General features: G+C 42.0%; 1 protein-coding gene across 1 annotated transcript in view; it reads right to left on the bottom strand.

Annotated features, from left to right (window-relative positions):
- The window catches only part of LOC131479845 (contactin-associated protein-like 5), a 523,312-nt gene that overhangs the window by 292,705 nt on the left and 205,286 nt on the right, over window positions 1–25,321 (bottom strand). Inside the window, exon 6 of the mRNA XM_058661312.1 lies at window positions 22,419–22,603. Within this exon, the coding sequence (XP_058517295.1) occupies window positions 22,419–22,603 (185 nt within the window). The remainder of the gene's footprint in view (window positions 1–22,418; window positions 22,604–25,321) is intronic.

A 25,321-nucleotide genomic window follows, 5' to 3' on the forward strand; every position in this document is an offset into this window, starting at 1 on the left:
GTGTAAAGCACTATTTTTTGCTGATTAACTTCCATATATTTTTCCTTATTTTATTATCTTGGTCAACACTTGTTCAACTCTACCCGTAACTTTAAGCAACAATAATTCCATAGATCGTTCAAAACATCAGCATGTTGCATGCCACTACACAGTGTGAAGGCTGCACATTGCCCCTACAGATTGTCCCTGCAGGGAAGGTAATCTGGGGACATGCTGGAGTGACAGAAGACATGTTTGACAGGATAGCAATGACTACTGTGGGCTTCCACAGATGGGGCCACTGCACTTGCAGATAGATAAATAGCTAAGTTAGGGTGGTTTATAAGGAGGCAACTGGAGTGTATATCTGCTTCAAGCCAAAGCATGCACCTTTCTGGGAGACCTGCACTTGGATAACCTGGGGCTGGTGGGAATGCTTGGGTAGCTAGGATATGGTGCCTGCCCTTCAAATGTTGGGTCAGAGAAGATAGCAGCACTGATCAGAAGGTGAGAGAACTGTATCTGGGCACTTGCTTGGCTGGGCTAGGTAGCTGTATCTATTGGTACAGTAAAGAGCCAGATTTGATATGGACCAGAGGGCACAACACCCACTGGCAAGTGGCAGGATTTGGTGCTAGTTATGTCAGTTTGGAGTATAGTACTCCCTGGTAAGCACAGGGTTTATGGCTGGGAGTGCTCCTGTCAGGGGGATTATAGGCTCTCCCTTGAGAGTTATACCTCCTGTTGGTGAGCGCAAGAGTCAGAGCTGGGAGCGGCCAGGATGGATAAGGTGGCAACTCCTATTGACATACATGTGGTCCAGGTTCAGTGGCAGAACTGAGCACAAAAGAGTGAGATAGGATGCAGACAAGACTGTGCTATGCTGCAGCACATGCCAGCACATGCAAAATGTGAGGCTGGGGGAAGGTCTGGTGGGAGTTATCAGGGGTCACCCCAACAAACTTTAGCACCTGTTGGTATGTGTAAGGAAAGGGCCTGTATTTGGGTGATCTAGGTTAGATTATTTTACCTGTAGGTTCCTGTGAGAGATGAGGCTATGACTATGGACAAACTGACCTGACAGCTGCATTAACCAATATGTGCATTGGCTGGGTAGGTGACAAACTGGACTCTGCACTGGCTGATGCACACAAGAGTTAATTCTGAGGTCACCCCAGGTGAGGTTTCTTGGGGGACTATCAAATAGATAGTTGAACTAAACCCCAGGCACAGGGAAAATCACAATATATGTTATCTGTCCTTGGAGTGCTTATATTGGTTATAATTTTTTGTTTTGTTTTGTTTTTAAAGATTTATTTTATTTTTATTATAAAGTCAGATATACAGAGAGGAGGAAAGTCACAGAGGAAAATTTTTCATCTGTTGATTCACTGCCCAAGTGGCCACAATGCCTGGAGCAACATCTAGCCAAAACCAAGAGCCTGGATCCTCTTCCAGGTCTTTCACAGGGGTGCATGGTTCCAAGGCTATGGGCCATCCTTGACTGCTTTCCCAAGCCAAAAGCATGGAGCTGGATGGAAAGTAGGATTTCTGGGGTTAGAACCTGTGCCCATATGGGATGCTGGCACATGCAAGGTGAGGATTTTAGCCTCTAGGCTACTGCGCCAGACTCAGAGTGTTTGTATTGTGACTAGACCATCTCCATTACTGAATCCTATGCAGTGGAAAGCGTGGCAGACTCTCACAGTGGACATGATAGCCAGCTCATCTCCTCCAGCAGAGGATACTGAGTGTTTCTTCAGAAAATGGAAAGTACAAGTGTTTGGACAACTCTTAGACAAAGTTTGCAGCAAGTGTCTGGGTCTGTGGACACACTGAGGTGGACTTTGTCAACCAATGGAACTTGTAAAAATTGTCTCAATCCTGGTGCAATGAAACCAACAATATCTCAGAACAAAAAAAATAATGTCCCTTCAAGGGACATCTTTAGGACATTCTTCTATATTTTCATTCTTCTATATTTTGAAGTCACTACGGCACTATCAAATGACTATCCCCCATCCCTAGGTGCTGATGTAGTTTGATAGCAGGGAGCAGTCCTCTTTCCCTTCCCTGCTGTAGATACAGGGGGGAAAAATTCAAATATGTATCTGAAACATTTGTGCCACGCATCTTCTTCCTGGACCCTTCTCCACCTAGCCAGAGGCATACGTAAATATGTATCCCTGTCAGCTGTAACAATATTTAAAATAGGCTGGTCCAAGTACAGTGGTGGTTACAACTGTATCAACGTAAAATAAATTCAAATGAGAAACTGAATTCCTTCACAGAGCAGTTAGGAGATGTCGAAAACAATTAAGTCAGGGAGTTCCACCCATGAAAAGATAGAAGCTCATCACACAAGTTTAATTATGAAGAACAGCAATGGTTGCTGAAGCAGTGGGTTGCTATCAAGACGGATGTCTTCCCCTCGCTCTCTGTCTTGCTGCATTTTTTTTCACCATGTTACCATTCTTGCACTTCCTCTCTCCTTCTGTGTAAATCATAAATCCTATGTGGCAGGCCATCCTGCCTACCATATGATTCTCCTTTCATGAGATGTGCTCATCAGAAAATGACACAAGCCCATGTTCCTCATCTTCCCAAATCTCTAGTCAAATTTATTTTCCTTATAATAGTACCCAACCTCAAGTATGTGTAGATAAAGGGTTTTTAGGGTACAATAACTGAGCTGCTCCCATGTGGGTCCCTCAAGACCTTTTAAAATTTTTATCATAAAAAAGGAAATTTTTGGTAATTTTTCATCATCATTTATTATCCCTAGCATCTATCCTATCACATACATTGGCTTATAATTACAGAATAAACTGCTTGAAACAATTGTTTCCAATTTTGAATGAAAGTACATCTGTAATATTGTGAAGTGGTTTCACTATCATTGGGAAAAACAGTTGTTTTCTTCATAATTTTCTTCCTAGTTTTAAATATGTCAGAAAGTGTCAGTGTGTGCAATCTGAGGTAAAAAAATATTGTAGCAGGAGTTACTTTTTTGTTTATGAATAAGATTGAGAATCTTCATCCTGGCATGTGTAAAGTGAGGATTTAGCCACTGAGACAGTCCACCAGAGCCTCTATGGAAAATCCTAGGAACCCTGCACTGTATTTACCTTCTGGGTGGCTGGAGGAAAAGCTCACAACTACATCTGCCATAGTGTGCCAAATCTCCTCTTAGCTGCCTCATAGGAGTCATCCTGCCAGGTAATCCATGTCCTTGAGATGAAGAAAGGGAGGGCACGTGAGTGACACTGACACCCTGAAACTTGGTAACAGTACATATCCTTCCATGTACACATGATCCTATGTACTACTTGCCAAATACTTTATGTAGTAGAAGGTTAAGATCACAATTGTAAAGTAAATTAGAAGTATGTTGTCACAAACGTTTTTCAAACTAAGAAAAAAAGGAGGATAGAGGGTCCAGCGTGGTAGCCCAGCAGCTAAAATCCTAGCCTTTAGTGTACCGCTATCCCATATGGGTGCTAGTTCATGTCTCAGTGGCCTCACTTCCCATCCAGCTCCCTGCTTGTGGCCTGGAAAAGCAATTGAGGACAGCCCAAAGACTTGGGACCTTGCACCTGTGTGGGAGACCTGGAAGAGGTTCCAGGCTCCTGGCTTGGTATCAGTACAGCTTCGGCTATTGTGGCCACTTGGAGAGTGAATCAGCAGATAGAAGATCTTTTTCTCTGTCTCTGGTCCTCTTTGTATCTCTGAATTTCCAATAAAAATAAATATATCTTTATAAAAGGATGATAGAAGTGAGGTAAGAAGCATGAAAGGGATGATGAAAATTATCATTATGTCCTTAATATGTTATGTATCAAATACATATTTCATATACCTGTTCTTATATGTATTTCCTCAGCCTTGCCCAAATAGCCCATACTTATTCTGGCATTTATCATTGGGTGCTACAGCCTAGCCCTGTCTGTCCTACACTCAGACCCAGCTCTCATATAATTCAGTAGATGCTGAGACCTAGCCCAGCCTGTCCTACCCCCATTCTGGCTGTTGTGAGCACCAGTAGGTGCTGAAGTATATCCCATTCTGGCATACCCCAGAACCAGTTTACACCCATGCCTAGGAATACTGTACCCATGTCCAGCACATTTTCCCACACCCTTTCCTGCTCTTGTCCTCACCAGTGGGGACCTCAGCCGAGCCAGTGTGTCCCCTTAGCTATTCAACAAGGTCTACCCTTAGCCACAGACCTTGCACATGGCAGTGGCTTCTCTGATCCAGCTTGGCATAACTCATCACTCATCTTGGACTTTACCAACAGATACTGCATTGGCCCAGAATCAGAGCCCCTGCAGCCTCCTACTGGGTTTACCCCCATCCAGTTCTTACATGTGCTAGCAGATACTGCAGCACAGTCGGGCATGGCTGGTCTCACTTCATGGATATTGGGGTTTGGAACAGTCCAGGCTGATCCAGGCTGTAGTACCCACAAGTACACCCAAGAATTGACTGTGGGATGTGCCTGATCACAACATCCACCAGCACAGACAAAAGCTAAGACAGAGGGGGCAGGCTGTGTTGGGTGAGGGCCTAGCACCAGTTGGCATGTGCAAGATCTGGGTCTGGGAGTGGATCTGGTAAGGGAACTTGGGGAACTTCCCTGGTGGACTATCGTTCTCACTGGTGAGCATGTGAGTAAGAACTGGATGTTGGTAAGCCCAAGCAGGCTGCTTTACTTGTTGTGATGTGTGTGGATTTGCTCTAGAGGGGCAAAACAGGCAGGGCTGGGCCAAACCATAACACACCGACAGGCACGGGAATCAGTATGGGGTGTGGACCATGCCAGGTAGGTTAGATTTTCACATATACTGGTTTTCATGAAAGCCAGAGAAGTGAACATGCTGGGCAAGGTGAGGCTGCAGCACCCACCAGTTAAAGTTGGGATTGGGGACAGACCAGTTCATGCCTGGTTTGATACATTGATACTCACAGCTCTTGAGTAAACCAGCTGGTTTTTCAGTCCCTTGGGGGTAAACCCATGATCCCTTATAGAATCTGCTTCCAGACTCAGTTCTCTCATGACCTATTTAGTGTCATGGCCAAACCCAACATGGCTCACATTCTGTGCCTATACTCACTGGCAGGAATTATGGTCAAGCCCTGCTAGGCATGCTCCCAACCCATGGCTTCCATGTGCAGTAGCAGGCAATGATTGATAACAATATGTCCACCTCACTTGCCTGATGTGGGTGGGTATACTGGTTTGTTCCTGGAAGGACCTCCAGTTTCTCTCCTGTAAAACACTTGGTTTTAGCCTTCTCATTTACTTTCAAGTGCAGTGGCCTGATTAATGGAAGTCACTGAAAAGTAACTCCTCAACTGTCACATTGTCTCCTAGCAGTCCTTGCTCCCACCCATTTGCAGACCTGCTTGCCTTTGCAATAGACAGCTCTTTATGCCTGCAAGCGTGCAGATATCTAAGCAAGGTCCGATGGCAGTGTGCCATGCCAACCTTGGGCCCTGCCTGCCTACATACCTGGGGCCCACACACATTTGTGCATGTGTCTGCAAACCCTATATGCTGGTGCACCAGTGTCTGCCCTCAACAATGTTAAAAAAGAAATGAAAAAACAGAATAAGCAACTATGCTGACACACGGGTAGAGTCAACACAAATTTGGCATTAACCTGACCAATGATGCCTGCCAGCTGTTAGCTGCTTTTCTCCCAGTAGTTGCCTAGGACAAAAGCAACCTAAGCAGTTGCCTACAGATGGGGCTTTCTCAACATCTGCTAACATGGATAGAGAAGAGATCCCAGAAATATCTACCAATGACACTACATAATAATATTGTTAATCCCTGCCCATTTCAGCCTAATTTGGACAATCTTTTTCTCTAGAATTCCTCATGGATTGCTGGGAGCCAGTGAACTTTGTGGTGGGTGCCAGTCAAGGACAGAAATGGAGGGCAGGGTGTACCTCCTTAAACCTGGGAGAGGATCTATCTGTTAGACCTGGGACAGTGTGTATCTCCCTAAACCCAGGACAGGATGTTTCTCTTAGACCTGGGATAGGGTGTATCTCTTTAATCCTGGGACAGAGTGTATCTCATAGATACAAGAACAAGATGGTGATACTCTGGTTCTCTGAGAAAGGTCTGCTCTGTAAAGTCTGCTCCATGAAGCTTGGTTCTGCCTACTTGTCTTCCTGAGGTCTTAGGATGACCATACTGGGCCTCAAGGAAAGCTATTTTATTGGCCTGAATTTCTTTTAGTCATTGTGACCAGAAGAGATTGTCATACTCAGGGATACTTTGGGCACAGAGCCTTCCTCCTTGCCTCAGAAAGGCGTAAGAATGACTTGTCACCTTCCAATAGTTTACTTCTGACAGACAAGAGAAAAAAACATAGTTGTCCAACACTCACGTATTACCACAGATCAGACAATCCTTACAGCATGGCACAAATTCTAAAGGTACAAAATCAGGAGGAAGCAAAGACAAATGGTCCATTAGTGGCTGTTTTTGCCTAGATGGAGGAAGCCTGATTGTGGAACTAGACAGGTGACTTCTCTTGATGTGGAATAGTAAGGAGAGTCAGAATTATCAAAATAACCATTAGGAGTATTTTAAAGTATTAGAAGAGCACTTGGAACATCCTGTGTGTCATTCACATATCCGTCAAACAAAATAATTACAGAAAATGACAGACAACTCTCGAGTGTGTGATTAAAATACCAGAAGGACCATGCAGAAATAGAAAAAAAGACAGTTTAAACTTTAAACATGCAGTGTGCCTGCTGCACCAAAAAACCAAATTAGTAATATGGATGATCAGTTGGAAGAAATATCTTTCAACAGAGGACAGCAATTTTTAAGAATTCACAATATTCAAGTGATCTGAAAAAGGAATTCAGAAGATATGAAAAAAGGACAAAGTTAATCTAATAAAGGGAAAAAGATGGAAATAACATAAAGAATCTTCCCTGAGATGAAAGAAGGTTAGAGTTTGCGTGTTCAAAGTGCTCAGGGAGGAGTAGGCACTTGGGTGATTGGTTAAGATATTTCTGTTACCTCCCTATCCCATTTCAAGTACCTATGTTCAAATCCCAGCTCTGCTTCCACTTCCAGCTAGACTTGCACTGAATTCGGATGTCCAAACCTCAGCCTTGCCCGACCTGATGTGGATTTTTGAGGCATGAAACAGCAGCTGGGAGTTCTCTCTGCCTTCTTGTCTGTCTTAGTGTCTTCCTATTCTTCCTTAATGATGCCTGTCAAGCACATGCATATATGCATTCATGTATATGTATACATTATTGCAAACTCTATCCTGCTGAAATCCTGTTGCTCCTAGCCTATAAATGTCAGAATGGCTAAAACCACATGTGGCTTTCAGCTGGCTTTGCTCAAGGAGAGACACTGGTGGCAAGCTGGAGGGGGAGGCAGAGGACAAGAGATAACAGGGCATGTCTCCACCTTCCTCACTGCCTCAGGTCACATCTTTGGTAACAGGCACAGCTCCCCTATAACCGTAAATCCTACCAGACACACTTCTGCCAGATGACCCTGACACCTGGGTGCCCGTGAGCATCACTTTTTTTCTTCTGACATTTGAACTTATGTGTAGTAGGAATTACCTGCTGTTGCTAGTCTCCAGATTTCTCTCATACCTTCTTTTGGTGTCAGTTTTTCTATTATTTGCACAGATCATTTCCTGCAGTATCATATTTTCTCAATTGCATTTTTTTCCATTTTGGGAGCTCTTTAGACACTGTATTCTATATAAAACTCCCCTAAGATAAGCTTTATAATATTATCTCAGAGATGGGTACTTGGTGCTATGTTCTAGACTCTGAGTGGCCCACATCTCCTGTTGAATGTCTGGTTGGTCTCAGCTCTGCTTTCAAGTTCAGATTCTTGTTAATTCACACCTTGGACACAGTAGGTGAAGTCTCCAGGGGATGGGTCCCTGCCTCCCAGGTGGGAGATCTTTACTACATTGTGGTTGCTGGGACTAGTCAAACCACAGCTGTTGCAGCCTTTAGGGAAGTAAACGAGAAAGTAGGAAATAACTTCCCCCTCTCACTTTTTCTGTCTTCCTTTCAAATAAAGTAAATAAACCTGAGACAGAGAAAGAGAGAGAGAGAGAGAAAGAGAGAGAGGAGACTGAGCAACTGGTTCATTGCCCAAGTATACAGTAGGCCAGGGAAGAGACAAAGCTGAAGCTGGGAGGCGGGCCTCAATGCAGGTCTCTCACAATGGATGTCAGAGAGCCAATCGCTTGAGCCATCACTGCTGCCTTCCAGAATGTTCAGCGACAAGCAACTGTATCAGAAGCAGAATACCTGGAATTCAGAATGAGTACTTGAGTATGAAATGCAAGCATCCAAACACAGTTCTTAACCACTGTGCCAAATTCCCAGTGCATTCTATTTGAAGTATGCAGATCACTTCCTATTTTCTGGTTAGAATCTAACAAATAATGTAACAACAGTAAAGAAAGCTAGATTAGATTTTTCTTCTGTGACACAGAAGGCTACAGCATACGAAATGTCATTTTTTGGAAAATTAGATTGTACTGCTGCAAATATAGGATTACAGATCCCCTCCTCATATGGTGATTTCATTTATTTCTTTCTTTTAAAAATGTAATTACTTTATTGGAAAGGCAGATGTACAGAGAGGAGGAGAGACAGAGAGGGAAGCGACAGAATTTATATCTACACCCAGGTTCAATGGCTAAGTGAAGGAGCAATGTATTTTGTTTTTTTTTTTTAAAGATTTATTTATTTTTTATTACAAAGTCAGATATGCAGAGAGGAGGAGAGACAGAGAGGAAGATCTTCCATCCGATGATTCACTCCTCAAGTGACCTCAATGGCTGGTGCTGCTAGAAGCCAAAGTGAGGAGCCAGGAACTTCTCTCTGGGTCTCCCATGCTGGTGCAGGGCCCCAAGGCTTTGGGCTGTCCTCGACTGGTTTCCCAGGTCACAAGCAGGGAGCTGGATGGGAAGTGGGGCTGCCAGGATTAGAACCGGTGGCCATTAGAACCGATGCGTTCAAGGCAAAGACCTTAACCATTATGCTATTGCTCCTGGCCCACAGATTTCATTTCTATTGGGTATATTCCTAGGGGTGGGATAGCTGGATCATAAGGCTGATTTATTTGCAATTCTCCAAATACTCTCCATACTGATTTCCACAATGGTTGTACTAGCCTACACTCCCACCAGCAATGAAGGAGTTTACTGTTCTCCACACATCCACTTACCAGGTACTGTTAATTGAGTTCTGAATGTAGGCCAGTGTCATTGGATTTAGCTGGTACCTCAAAGTGTTTTTCATTTGTATCTCTCTGATGGCTAGGGAGTCTGAGTATCTTTTCTTGTGTCTGTTAGGCATTTAAATCTGTTCTTTTGAAAAATATGTCTATTTCCTTTGCCTATTTGTTACAGGATTTTTTTTTTCTATCTCTGGGTTTCTGAAGCTCTTTTTAAATCCTGGATATTAGTCCCCTATCACTTGTGTAGTTTGCAAAGTTTTCTCTCTATATTTGCAGCAGCACAATCTACAATAGCAAAGATATGGAAACAATACAGATGTGCATCCAAAGAAGAGTGGTTAAAGAAACTGTGGTACATCTACTCCATGGAATATTGTTCAGCTATTAAGAAGAATGAAATTATTCTATTTACAACCAGGTGGTCCCAAATAAAGACCATTATGGTCATTGAAACTAGTCCATCACAAAAGAACAAATACCGTATATTCTCTCTCATATAAGGAAACCAACATGGAAAGTGTAACTTTAATAATCCGATCCATACTGTTTTCTTTCTTTCTTTCTTTTTTGTTTCCTTTGGCTGCATCCCATGTATTTTGATGTTTTTAGTTCTGTTTTATTTATTCCAAATATTTTCTTTTCTCTTGTTGAATTCATAACTGGCTCATGGATTACGCAGTGGCATTATTTTTTTTTTTTGGAAGAGATTTTAGTGTTTCCTTTCTGTCACCCCTGTGTTGGTTACTCAGTGGTGCATTTTTTCATGGAGCTGTAATTTGTTGTTGTTGTACTGGTGGCTGTTGTTCTAACTCATACCGGTTGTTGACCTTGTTTCATGGCTTCTCTATGGAAATGTATAGTGATGTAGTACTGGGGCCTACCATATACAGATGTGGGGGTATAATGCTTCCAAATGAAGAATGGATTCCCAATGAAAATGTTGAAAATGTGTAGGTAATGGGACGCTGGACTGTCTGACATTGTCTGTACCAGCAATGTCTGGTACACTTGAATAAGAGACTGATGGAATTATGATTTTTTTCTATTAAGGAATATAGCATTGTAGTAAAACAGAGAAAATCTGTCAGGGGTGGGAGTTTAGGGAGGCAATCCTAGTCTATATAGAAAAAAATAAATTAAAAAAAGAGAAAATTAGAGAAAAAGAACTTTAACCTAAATATCCTAAATCCTGATCTAGAAGACTACTTCTAAAATGGCTTCCAGTGATCTGGTCCTCCTGGCATTCACTCGCCTGTGTAAATGTCATCTGGTCTGTTTGTACTGCATCTAGTGACTATGGGAAAAATGAAGAATGCCATTTTATGATTAGACTGTTTCTCACATTGTCATTCTGTCTCTTGCTTCTGATTGCTCTAACAATAGCCTTAGCCCCTGCCCATTTCAGCCTAATCTGGGCAATATTTTCCCCCGAGCTCCGAGTGAATTGGCAGACTCTGTGGCCTTCTTCATGGATGCCAGTCATATGACAAGAGTGGAGGGCAGGGTTTATCTCTTAGACCTGGGACAGGGTGTATCTCTTTATTCCTGGGCAGGGTTCATTTCTTACACCTGGAACAGGGTGTATCTCCTTAGAACTGGGGCAGGGTATATCTACTTAGATCTGGGAAAGGGAGTATCTTAGACTTGGAACAGGGTTATCTCTTAGACCTGGGACAGGGTGCATGTCTTAGATTTGGAACAGGGTATATCTCTTACACCTGGGGCAAGGTGTATCTCCTTAGACCTGGGATGAAGATGGCTACACTCTGCTTCACTGAGGAAGGTCTGCTCTGTGAAGCCTGCTCCATGAAACTTGGATCTGCCCACTTGCCTTCCTGAGTTTTTGATAACCATACTAGGCCTCAAGGAAAGCTATTTTTTTAATTATTTTTTTTTATTAATTACATTGCATTATGTGACACAGTTTCATAGGCTCTGGGATTCCCCCCACCCCTCCCCGTACCCTCCACCCATGGTGGATTTCTCCATCTTGCTGCAGTATTACATTTCAAATTCAGTCAAGATTCTTTCATTGCAAGTGTATACCAAGCATAGAGTCCAGCATCTTATTATCTAGGTAAATTCAACGGTTTCTTGGGGAGACCATCTCTGGTCTGAAGGCAGAGTTGGCAGAATATCCTCCCGATCAATTTAAAGCCATAACATAACAACAATTTACAACATTATGGAATTATTTGACATGGTATTGAGTAACCAATATGTTAAAAAAATGCAAGTTCTTAACCACATCCTGCGACTACTTCATTGACATTCCAATTTTAGTTTATATACTACCGTCTTCTATCCACCTGAAAATGGCTATAGAGTACTATTCAGCTGCCTCGTGTCTATTTTCATTTTAGTGTTTAGCAGTTTATAGTGTTGACGTCTAATTTTGCTGAACTTGGCAGATTTTACGACAGTCAAAACTGGCTTATAACTCTAACAAGGCATATGTCAACAATTGAGGTGCAGAACAGTTTTAAGAGGGCTGTGCAGAGAAATCTTCAGTACCTTAGTGAGGAGTAGCTAATCTTTGTGTCCTACCTAGTAAGGTATGTGTGAGTCCACGCTGACTGTTTCCTGTCTGGTTCTAAGCTTTCCTTGTTGTTTTCTGTCTATTCTAATGTGCGTATGTGTGTGTGTGTGTGTGTTTTGGGCGGAGGGGCTCTGGAGCTACCCTGATGGTCATTGCAAGAGAGGGTGGGGATCCAAAGTTGGAATTAAGTAAGGACCAGAGAAAGCTCCCTTCCCTAGTCCTGAAGGAAGTTTAGTGTTCTTCTGTTTCTGCGGACTGCTCAGGGCTCCTGGCTGTTGTTCTGATGCCCTTGGATCCTGCGAGGAAGGATTTGGGCTTCTTCCATCCCATGTGGTAGGTCCAAACGGGAGTGGATGACCTCAGAGTTCTCGGTCTCCAAAGGCACTCCAGTCCCCCGTGGTCTCCTTGGCAGTTGGGATGTTTGGTCTTCAGCTTACAATGTTGTGCTGGCACTGATCAGGTCTAACATACAGTATTCGTTAACATGTTCAGTTGAATGCTAAATGTACTTTTTATTTAACTAATTTACACCTCTAAATTATTCAGAGTTCAAAACAAAGTCAGTCCCATAACTTCGAAAGTTCTAGTAGGATCCCTGGAACTCTCAAACATTGAGACAAAATTTGGATAATATGATTGTCATTTAAAATAATTTGGATTGTAATCTCACAATATTATAAAATTATGCTAAATTTGTTGCATCATAGATGCTATTAAAGTAAATGAATATTTCCATCGGTCAAAATGTTTCCTAATCATGAAATTGGTCAAGATTGTAAATTATTTGTGTTCTTATTTACAAAGAATTATGTGAGATTTTGCCTTACAGGAAAGTAACACATTCTTTAAAAATGTATGGTAAAATTGGTATACGCTTGCAATGAGGGAATCTCAACTGAACTTGAACTGTGGTTATGAAACAAGGTGGAAGAATTCACCATGGGGGGAGGGTACGGGGAGGGGTGGGGAGAATCCCAGTACCTATGAAACTATGTCACATAATACAATGTAATTAATAAAAAATATAAAAAAACAAAAACAAAAAACAAAACAAAACAAAAAAAATATGTTTTGGAAAAAGTAAAAAAAAATTGGTCATGATGTGTCTAATTTCTGGTTGTTTACCTTTAAACAATGGAATTGAAGTCTGATTCTTTGTGAAGAACAACAGTGTTTTAACATCTCCTTTTAAGCTATTTCCATCTTATTGATAACTAAACCTGCCAACTAGCTTCAGTAAATTCTTAGGGAGCCTCTTAAGACAACAGCCAAGTTGAGAGAAAGGTCATTTGAAAAAGGTGCCACTTCCAGTTTTGAGGTGGGTTTGTGTTAAAATGTGTTTCCACAAACTGGGAGAAATGGTTGAAAATTGCTTAAAGCAATTGTATTTAAATTTTGGTATGCTTTTATTTAGAAAATTGATGCATTTGGCATTGCACATGATTGTTGCAAAATGTAAATCAAGAAAATTAAGAAAATTAGCAGATTATTAAGGAAGATAAATGCCTGTAGAATATTTTGTCCTACAGAAGTATGCCTATCAGAATGGAAAGGAAAAGCTGGGTCAAAATCCCTAAAGGCTTAAACATGTTGAGAAATGAATTTTGTAAGTTTTATATATATGATTGTTTATACTTTTAAGATATTATTAGAACATTGTTTAAGTGTTTAACATTAATACCTAATGTGTGCTGACAGTAGAATTAAGTGTGCACACATAGGAATGCTAGTAAATATCTGAAAATTTGCAGGGAGGGGTCTGGTGCGATAGCTTAGCAGTTAAAGCACACGGCGCGGTAGCCTAGTAGCTGAAGTCCTCACTTTGAACTTGCCAGGATCCCATATGGGTGCCGGTTCTAACACCTGCGGCTCTGCCTCCCGTCCAGCTCCCTGTCTGTGGCTTGGGAAGGTGGTTGAGGGTGGCCGGGGGCCGTGGGACCTTGCACCCACGTGAGAGACCCGGAACAAGCTCCTGGCTTTGGAGTGACTCACCTCCAGCTGTTGCGGCCGCTTGGGGAGTGAGCCATCGGACGGAGGATCTTTCTCTCTATATGTATCTGCCTTTCCAGTAGAAACAAATAAATCTTCAAAAAAAAAATTTGCAGGGGAGAACCTCCTTAGTCCTCAGGTTTAGATAACAGATCAAAAGGAGGTGCTTTCTCCCCCGGGCAGGGAAACAGGAACTAACAGACCAAGGAAAGGCACCTGCTAGATGAACAAATTGGTTATTGGTATACTACCTCTCATTGTTGATATGTACATTCCTCAAGTTCTCCTCCCTAATCTAAGTGACCATCTGATTGGGGTGTCGTCAGTCATTATGGGTATACCCCCAGGTCTAAAAAGTACAAGAGTGTGTGAAATCCTACAGGTGGTTTCATAGGCTATCTGAGATCCAGTTGTCTCGACTTGCTCAGGGTTGCATAATTCTAAACATAGATGCTTTACTTTCTAGTTTCCAGCAGACCTATTGTACCCATTATAGCTAAAGTCTAACAGTTAAATATAGGTATGGTTTATTCAGATTACTAAGAGCAAGATGTAACTCTAGACAATTGGTAACTTTAAAACACCTAAGAGATTTTTGAAAAAGGCTGTTCCAAAAGTTGTTTGTTTTGTTCATAAATGAGAATTGCTAAGCTAAATGCTTTTTGAAAATAATGTATAAATGCATAATTATACTCTTGAAAAGGAAAGCTATTTTGCCGGCTTGAAATTCTGTTAGCCCTTGTGACCAGAAGAGATTGTCATACTCAGGGATGCTTTGGGCAAAGAGCCTTCCTTCCTGCCTAAAAAAGTGTAAGAACAACTCTTCACCTTCCCATTGTTTACTTCTGACAGACGAGAAAAAACATAGTTGCCCAACACTCACATATTACCACAGCTCAGAGAATCCTTACAGCATGACACAGATGCTAAGGGTTCAAAATGAGGAGGAGGAAACAAAATGATCTATTAATGGCCATTTTTGCCTAGATGGAGGAAGCCAGATTGTGCTACTAGACAGGTGACTTCTCTTGATGTGGAATAGTAAGGGGAGTCAGAATTATCAAACGACTATTAGCAAGGAGTATTTTAAAATGTTAGAACAGTGCCAGGAACATCCTATGTGTCATTTACATGTCTGTCAGGCAAAACCATAGCAGAAAGTGACAGACAGCTCTCATGTGTGGGTGATTAGAATACCAGAAGGACCTTGAAGAACTAGAGAAAAAGACAGTTTAAACTTTAAACATGCAGTGTGCCAGCTGCATGAGAAAACCAAATCAGTCATCTGGATGGTCAGGTGGAAGAAATGTCTTTCTTTCTCTCTATTTTTTTTTAGGATTATTTTATTTCTGTTGCAATACTAGATATATAGAGAGAAGGAAACACAGCGGAAGTTTTTCCATCCAATGCTTCACTCCCCATGTGACCCTTGACTACAGTTTCGCTGATCTGAAGCCAGGAGCCAGGAAATTCTCCCAGGTCTCCCATGCGGGTGCAGGGTCCCAAAGCTTTGGGCCATCCTCCACTGCTTTCCCAGGCCCTGGGAAGGGAACTGGATGGGAAGCAGAGCTGGTGGGAATGGAACCAGCACCCATATGGGATCCCGGTGCGTTCAAGGCGAGGACTTTACCTGTTAGGCCACATCGCTGGACCCAAGAAATATTTTTCAGCAGAGGACAAAAATATTAACAGGAAGAAATCACAGTAGCTAAACAAAAGGGAAAAAAGGGATCCAAAAGTTAATCTAAGAAATGGAAAAAAAGACGGAAATAAATTAAGAAATCTTTCCTGATTTGAAGAAAGATTACAGTTTGCATATTCAATGTGCTCATGGAGGAGCAGGCACTTGGGGATTGATTAACATGCCTCTGTTGTCCCTGCATCCCCTTTCAAGTACCTGGGTTAAAAACCCAGCTGTGCTAACCACTTATAGCTAGACCAGCGCTGAATTCCCAGGTCCAAACCTCAGCCTGGCCCAGCCTGGCCCAACCTGGCCTGCTTTGTACCTTTGAGGAATGAACTAGAAGCTGGGATTTCTCTCTGCCTTCATGTCCGTCTTAGTGTCGTCCTATTCTTCCTTAATAATGCCTGTCAAATACGTGCATGCATGCATATACATGCATACATACATACACACACATGCATACATACACATAAATATTTTTAAAAGCAAACTCTATCATGGAGAAATCCTTCTGTTCCTAGCCTATAAATGTCTGAATGGCTAAAACCACATGTGACTTTCAGCTGGCTTTGCACAAGGAGAGACACTGGTGGCAAGCTGGAGGGGGAGGCAGAGGACAAGAGAGAACAGGACATGTCTCCACCTTCCTCACTGCCTCAGGTCACATCTTTGGTAACAGGCACAGCTCCCCTATAACCGTAAATCCTACCAGACACACTTCTGCCAGATGACCCTGACACCTGGGTGCCCGTGAGCATCACTTTTTTTCTTCTGACATTTGAACTTATGTGTAGTAAGAATTACCTGCTATTGCTAGTCTCCAGATTTCCCTCACTATCTAACTTTTGGTGCCAGTTCTTCCATTATTTGCACAGATCATTTCCTGCAGTATCATATTTTCTCAATTGCTTGTTTTTTTTTCCCATTTTGTGGGATCTTTAGACACCCTGTTCTGTATATGTCTCCCATAAAATGTACTTTCCAATATTATCTCAGAGGTGGGTACTTGGTGCTACATTGAAGACTCTGAATGGCCCACATCTCCTGTTGGAATATCTGGTTGGTCTCAGCTCTGCTTTCAAGTTCAGATTCTTGCTAATTTACACTTTGGACACAGCAGGTGAAGTCTCAAGGGGACAGGTCTCTGCCTCCCAGGTAGGAGCTCTGAACTACGTTGTGGTTGCTGGGACTAGTCAAACCACAGCTGTTGCAGCCTTTAGGGAAGTGAACCAGCAAATAAGAAATAATGTCCTCTCCTCTCTTTCTCTGTCTTCCTTTCAAATGAAGTAAATAAACCTGAGACAGAGAAAGAAAGAGAGAGAAAGAGAGAGAGAACGTGCATGCGAGCAACTGGTTCATTGCCCAAATACACATCAGCCAGGGAAGAGACAAAGCTGAGGCTAGGAGGTAGGGACTTAATGCAGGTCTCTCACAATGGATGTCGGAGAGCCAATCGCTTGAGCCATCACTGCTGCCTTCCAGAATGTTCAGTGACAGGCAACTGTGTCAGAAGCAGACTACCTGGAACTCAGAATGAGTACTTGAGTATGCAATGCAAGCATCCAAACACAGTTCTTAACCACTGCGCCAAATTCCCAGTGCATTCTATTTGAAGTATGCAGATCACTGCCTATTTTCTGGTTAGAATCTAACTAACAATCTTACAAAAAGAAATAAACCTAGATTTGATTTTTCATCTATAACACAGAAAGCTACAGACATGTAAAATGTCATTTTTGGAAAATTAGAGAAAAAGTATTGTTACATGAATATCCTAAACCAAGAAGGCTGCTTCTGAAATGGCTTCCAGGGATCTCTTCCTCCTGTATTCAGTCTCATGTGTAAATTCTTCTGGTCTGTTTTTATTGCATTTAGTGATTACGGAAAAAATGATCAATGCCATTTTATGATTAGATTGTTTCTCACATTGTCATTCTGTCTGCTGCTTCTGATTGCTGTAGAAAATAGGCTTAGCCCCTGCCTGTTTCAGCCTAATCTGGGCAATCTTTTCTCTAGAGTTCCTTGTGAATTGGCTGAAACACTGTGGCCTTCTTTGTGGATGAGTACCAGGGAAATGACAGGAGCAGAGGACTGGGTGCATTTAGATCTGGGACAGGGTGTATCTCCTAGACCTGGACAGGATGTATCTCTTCGACCTGGGACAAACTTTGTTTTACTATAGTTCTCTGAGGAATGTCTGCTCTGTGAAGCCTGTTCCATGAAGCCTGGATCTGCTTACTTGCTTTCCTGAGGTCTTACATAACCATACTGGGCCTCTGGTGGAGATCTTGATGGAAGATGATGCCCAAGTGGACACTTTTAGCACAATATTAAGAAAAACCCTGAAGCCAATGTCTTAAAGCCATCCGGGATTAGTATGACATCATAAATATGGGCTGCTGAAGTCATTGTCTCAGAAAAAAAAAAGATATTCAAAATCAAAAGATTAAAATGGCAAAATGATGTATGAATGGTTAATCCTTGGTGAACAGATGAATCATCAACCATTATAAATTATTACTGCAGCTTAATATTTGAAGCAAAATCTCTGAAACACACGGCATGTAAAAAAATAATATACCAACATTACCACCATTTCAGAAGATATAATGCAAATCTTGACAAAAATTATGCTAAAACTGCTTCCCGGACCTTTGGTAAGATCAAGTGTAAAAATCAAGCTAGAGAGCAGTTGTTTAATTTGTTTTTGTTTTTTTGTTTGTGCCTACTAAGGAGCAGGACGCTTCATGCGTTAGTGAAACTTTTTTTTTTTCTTTAAATGAGTGACGGGACAATGGAGATTCAAGTCTCACTTATTTTATTTAAACTTGAGCTGAATTTCTCAATGGTGAAGAGCTAAAGCACAACCAGGATCAGAATTCCCGTTAAGGAAATTGAAGGGAAATTGAAGGGAAATTGAAGGGAAATTGAAGGGAAATTGAAGGGAAATTGAAGGGAAATTGAAGGTAACAGCCACCACAACAGAAAGAGAAGGCAATTCTGCCCTGTGCCAAAGTTCTTCCGTAAGCACACAGTTTCTGTCACTGGAAACTGTCTAAGCTTCTCAGCCCCCACCAACATTTGACGTACAATACCTGCTCCCTACCTTTGTCCCAGGCACAGTCAATTCCATATAAAGAGTCTGAGATCTAAGAACATGTTGGGAAAATTGCAGATACTTTTGGTCATATTCTTAAAGAATCCAGGACCCAGCGACATATCCTCTGTGCGATCCACATACCTTCCACTGCTCTGCAGGCCCCACCTCTGAAGCCATTAACTGGAGCAGCACACTAGCAGCATCCTGAAGTGGGCCTCGGTTTCCCCATCTGTAAAACGCAGACGTGACAGCAGGATGGACCCATTGGGTTTCTAGATGGAACTCATGATGCTGCTCATTGTACTGGATCACTCGCTGCTCGAACTGGAACTTGGAGACCCAGGTGACAAAGTCCTTCAAGTTGCATGTCCAAGGAAAGGGCAGGCTCAGTGACCACCACCTGGGTCCCTTGCACAAGCGCCCCACCTCCATGAAGGGCAACGGGAGCCTGAAGTGCTGTGCCATGGTGCAGCTTGAGAAGCACGGTCAGGCAGGTCATGGCAGCAGCCCAAGGTTGAGACAAAGGCACAGAGCTCACGTGGGGCGCATGTAGGTACCAGCGCATGGGCCTCAGGCGCAAGCACCTCCTGCTGTCCCGTGGTGGGCACGTGCCAGAGTCGCGTGCGCGACAGTTAGCACAGGGTAGCCTTCTCACCGCTGCAGCCGTTAACACCTCTTGACCGCTAAAGCTTGTCTTCCAGCACAACCAGAATGTCTCGCTGCAAAGCTTGTCTTCCAGCGCAACCAGCATGTCTCGCTGCCTTTACAGTTAACTTGTCTTCTTTTATGATCATCAGCGAAAGCTGGGCACACCATATGGCAAAGGTCTGGCATCTTTAAAACAGAGCTGCTCAGAGGCAAGTGCCAAGCTTGTTTGTTAAAGGCAACAAAACATACGGGTATGCCTTCAAGACAGCATCTTCAGCTTCATCAATTGAAACATTATTGGATTATATTTCCCTCAATGCTGACATTACATTTTATATCACTAACTGTGATCTAATACAGACCCTATTCATATGAAACCATAGAGAGGCAACTTACAAGTTGGCCAGAGCCTTAGAGAGAGAACATTTAAGGGAGATGGAGAAACTTAATGATTTTATGATTCTTTGCGTTCATGAAAGAAATCTGTTTCCTTTGAAATAATCTTAATACATTAGGTGGTCTTTTCTTTTAAAATCAAATAAGCATTTAATAAAGTAGTTGATATTCCTGGGCTTCTAGTTTTCAGAAGCTAAAAAAAAAAAAAATCTACCTATTCTCTTAGGTTCTGCATCAAAGAATAACAAACCCTTCCTAGAAGTTAATAAATGGTGTATGTTATCCAGAGTATCCTATGCTAATGTTTGGATTCAAAGAATAGATCCTTTTCAGAGCTCATAACAGATTAAAACCTCTTGGGTACCAGTTTTTTCACTGCTTCTATACCCATCACCATCGTTCTGTTATGTAATCAAGCAAGTGATTGCAGTTCCTGTTTGGCAGGGTTTCTTCTTTCAACAGCCCCTTTTTTCCTTCTCTGCAAGCCATAGAATCCAGGTTGCCAAGACCCTACCATATCTCTGCTGGACATCCTGGTTCTCAGCCATTGGAAAGCAGACTGTCAGCCAGGGTCTTCTAGTAGAGAGAATGCTGAGCCCTATCCCCAAGTGTCTGACTCACACGTCTGAGTGGGTCGGATAACTTTCATTTTGTTCAACTTTCCAAGGACTAAGCCTTGCACTGGTCCTGAACAGGCCTAAAAAAGTGCTAGTCCAAAGCATGAAACTAGCCATGCCACCATCCTGCAAAACAGCTTCTGAGTGGTGCCTTGTCCATCATAATTCAAGTTCTTTAACCTGGCTCACATGACTATCACCTCACTCTCTCTCTTTTTTTTTTTTTTAAGATTTATTTATTTTGATTGCAACATCAGATTAACAGAGAAGAGGAGAGAGAAGGATCTTCCATCTGATGATTCACTCCCCAAGTGACCACAATGGCCAGTGCTGCATCAATCTGAAGCCGGGAGCCGGGACCTTCTCTGGGTCTCCCATGCAGGTGCAAGGACCCAAGGCTTTGTGCCATCCTCGACTGTTTTTCCAGGCCACAAGCAGGGAGCTGGATGGGAAGCAGGGTTAGAACTGGCACCCATATGGAATCCTGGCACAGTCATTGTGAGGACTTTAACTGCTAGGTCATAGTACCAGCCTTATCACCTCACTCTTATTTGGTGTTTTTGCTCACTACATCACACAATATGCTGCAATTATGTAAAAACAGGCTGTTCAGGGTCTCTCTCTCTCTCTCTCTCTCTCTCTCTCTCTGACACACACACACACATCACTTTCTGATCTAAGCAATGCATCTTGTATAGTTTGCAAATAATAATAATAACATGTAGAATCATGTTGGTTTTTTCTGAATTATCTATGTCACATTTTTTTCATTATTAGAAAATTTCCTTAAGAAACCAACAAAAAATACAAGATTAGCTAAAAAAATACAGATATTACAAAAATACAGATTAGTTCTAACCACACAGTGTAGATAAACAAGCTCTAAGTCAGGCTTTTAGCGTGCTGACATCTGTTGATTTACTAAGCAAACTCTCAGATTTTGAGGCTTATCCATATCAGTTTGTAAAGACTTTCACGTGGTGAATTTCAAAGTATTGAAGGGATACCCTGAGCCTTTTAACTGGGAAGAGATATTCTGTAGCCACACAGTTGAGAGAATTCCGACCACCAGATAGAATATTTAAAGCCTCGAAAATAATTATGAATGTAGATAGAAATACATCAATTAAATGTAATATTATAAAATAACCAATAGTCAGGGGATTTATATTACATTTTAAATTGTTCACAAATCTGTATGACCTAGAGGTTTTTTGAAATCATGGTTGTCTTTACTGTCTAGCATGAAATTCCTGGAAATTCACTCTTTGTTCCTCAGGAAGAGTACAAGCTGACGGCGGCACATCATGGAGCTGACTGTTTTGAACACTCTAAACTCCAGAATGCCAGGCATCAAAATCGCCGTGTGCTGGCATGTCTTCATCATGTTCCACTCCAGGACCTCCCAAGAGTAGCAGAACCTTCTGGAAGGCATCTTTCTGGGCTGAGATCCTGTTCTCTGCATCCCGCCAGTGCCCAGGGCTTCACTGCCTGTAGTCTGCCCTCAGCTATTGAGCTGTAACCACCGTCCCCCAAGTCTGGCATAGGGCCTCGGTGAGCTGTGTTGAGTGTTCCTCAGCCCAACGCTCAGTGGACTGTAGGGGCAGACTATATGCTTCTGTATCTCCACAGGAATTACTCTTAGCTGTCAGTTTCTAGAGCTGGGCTTTTTTTATTTTTTAAGCCACTTCTGCAACAGGGCAGGAAACCAAACCAAACCAAACCAACCCAAACCAAACTAAACCAAACCAAAAACAACAACTCTGTCTTTACAAATCAAACATCTGAATGGGGGGTGAGAGTGAAGGATAAGAGTTTATACTGCAAATTGCAGATTCCTGGAGATTACCCCAGCTAACTGAAGTTGTTGTTCTAGGAGGGAATGATTGGGCATGGACATAGACAGGACAGAGCAAAGGCCAAAGAAGTGAAAAGGAGACCTGCTCCTTTAACCTACTCAGAGTTTGGCTATATCTCCTGTGTATGTCCCTACCACACTGCCAGGGTTCTAAAGGGACCCTATCCCTATTTGACCATGAAGCACTGAGGATGGGGAGATGAGACCCAGACACAGGCACTTTGGTACCCCACCCCTTCTTTTACCTGTTTTGTTTACAATTTATATTTTATCTTTTGAGATCTTTTTGTTTGTTCATTTCCTGCTCTCCCTCAAGCAGCCTGGGGATGTGCAGGGAGCATCAACTCACCTCATAGTCAATGTCCAAGGAGTCTGCTGCACCCTTGGACCAGAAGTGCTGTGTGTGCCTGTCCACGGTGAAGTTCACCTGCTTTCCCACCCGCTCAATCAGGACTGAGTGCCAGTGCTGGTCGTCGAGAAGGCTGCCCAGGGTGGCTGAAGGTGGGCTGGTGCGGAGCCTGGCCGTACTGTCATCTATGATAGGGCAAAGAGGCAGAAGGCAGTTTTGAATGTGGTCAGATGAGCATCCCTAATTGAAAGTATTACAAGCAAAATGATTCAAAAATTCAAGGTTTTCTATAGAAAATGTAACATTGCAGGAGGATAATTTCACATGAGCTGACCTCATGGCGAAGAGTTGCTTTCAAAATGCAGGCTTACCAGAAATACAATAGCAAATTATCTTTGGGGTATCAGCATAAGCTTTCTATAACAGATGAATGGAACTTGTTTTGTAGAGTTGTGAGGGATTAATGCTTAGCACACAGACAGGGTCCACATTGAATAGCTGAACTGATGCTTTCACTCCCTTCCTAAGATGAAATGATGCGCTTTCAGGACTTGAACAATTTAATTAAAAATGTATCATTTATTTGAGATACAGAAAGAAATCAGGAAGTGTGTGTGTGTGTGTGTGTGTGAGAGAGAGAGAGAAAGAGAGAGAGAGAGAGAGAGAGAGAGAGAGAGAGAGACGCTCCCTCAGTTAGTTTGCTACAATAGTCATATTGAGGCATACAGCTCAGTGTAGGGCTTCTACATGAACTGCAGAGACACCGATAGCTCACTGTCTTCCTTCTCTCATCCCCTTATCCAGGAATGACCAGAGTTCAGGACAGGGGTCCTTGTCAAGGCCCTTGAGCTTAAACAAAAACAGAGAAGAAACACTTGTCTCCCTGCATCTATGTGCCATACAATGTATCTGGATCTATCTAGATTATATACCTGAGACTACAGAGATTTTATTCCTGGAAATACCTGTTTTTCATTCCAGGATGTATCTGGATTTTATTCCTGGATTTACCTGGATTTATTCTGGAATCTATCTGCAAGTCATACATGAATCAACCTGCACATTTTTCAAAAAACTTTGTGTATTTCATTTCTGAATGTACAGGGTTTTATTCCTGTGTCTGCCTGGATTCCATTCTTGAATCTACCTTTATTTTATCCATGGATCTACCAGGAATTGTTTCCACAATCCACATACAATCCATAACCTGGGTTTTATCACTGAATCTACTTAGATTATACACCTGGGTCAATCAAGATTCCATTCTTAGAACTGTATGGATTGTAACCTGGATATGTAATTCAAAATCTACCTGCATAACATTTCTGGATATTTCTACTTACATAACAAGAAATATACGGGTTGGATTTCTGGATCACCCTGGATTTTAGTATGGGATATACCTGCATTGCACACCGGATCATCCTGGATTTTTTTCCTGGAATCTGAATTTCATTCCTGGATGTACTCTCTCTTTATTTCTGGATATACCTGTATTTCCAGTAAACATCTGCATTCCATAGCTGAACTTACCTCGGTATTATATCTGAATCTACTTGTACTAAATGTATCAAGTTTCAATTCTTGGATTTGCAAGAATTTAACTCCAGGATCTACATGGAGTTTATTCCTAAATTTACGTGGAATTCATTAATGGATTAAAATCCAATTTATACAGTCACTGCATGGTTTTTATTCTGGGATCTACTGCATTCCAACCGGGATTATCATGCATTCTTTCCCTGGAGCTCTAGGTATTATATTCCAAGATACCTAAAATTTATTCCTGGATCTAAATGCATTACCTTTTGTGGATCTATATTGATACCATCAATGGATCTACATTGATCTTTTCCTAGAGCAACCTGGATACACCTGCATTTCATTTCTGGAATTACCTGAATAAAATGTCTGTATCTATGGGGATAATATACAGAGACTAAAAGGATTTTATCGTGGAATTACCTGGTTGATATTTCTGAAACTATTTGAACTACTCGGGAATCTATCTGGAGTTTATACTTGTATCTACCTGGAATTTCTACTTGGATCTACGTGGAATTTATTCCTGCATCTGCCTGGTTTTGATTCTGGAATCTGTCTGTATTCCATACCTAGATTATCGAGCCTAATTTTCCTGCAGCTCCGTTTGTTTCCTGGATACCTGAAATTGATTCCTGCATCGGCCTGTATTCCATTTGTGGATCTATCCTGATTCGATTCGTGGATCTAATTTTTCCCTGCTGTCTCCTTTGGTTTACTTCCTGGATCTATCTGCCTACAGTGTCTGGGTCTGTTTGGATGATACAACCAAGATTACAAGGATTTTATTCGTGGATAAACCTGGTTGGTTCTGTGGATGTATTTGGAGTTTATTCTTGGAACTACATGGAATTTATTCCGGCTGCTTTCTGGTTTTATATCTCAGAGTTAGCCGTATTCCATATCTGGATTATCCTGCATAATTTTCCTGGAGCTCTGTGTATTGTTTCCTGGATGCCTGAAATTTATTCCTGGATTTGCCTGCATTCCGTTTGTGGATCTATTCTGATTCGATTTGTGGATATAATGTTTTTTTCCTGGAGCTTCTTTGGTTTTCTTCATGGATCTAACTGCCTACAGTGTCTGGACCTATTTGGATGATTCAGCCGACAGTATAAGGATTTTATTCTTGGATCTACCTGGTTGTTATTTTGAATGCATTTTAAGTTTATTCCTGGATCTACATGGAATTTCTCCCTTCTTCCTGGTTCTGATCTGGGATCTAGCCGTATTCCATACCTGGATTACTCTGCATAATTTTCCTGGATCTCTGTTTGTTGTTTCCTGGATGCCTGAAATTGATTCCTGGATTTTCATGCTTTCCGTTTGTGAATCTATCCAGAGTAGTTTCATGGATATAT

The sequence above is a fragment of the Ochotona princeps genome, chromosome 3 (assembly GCF_030435755.1).
Source record: "Ochotona princeps isolate mOchPri1 chromosome 3, mOchPri1.hap1, whole genome shotgun sequence".
Lineage (NCBI taxonomy): Eukaryota > Metazoa > Chordata > Mammalia > Lagomorpha > Ochotonidae > Ochotona > Ochotona princeps.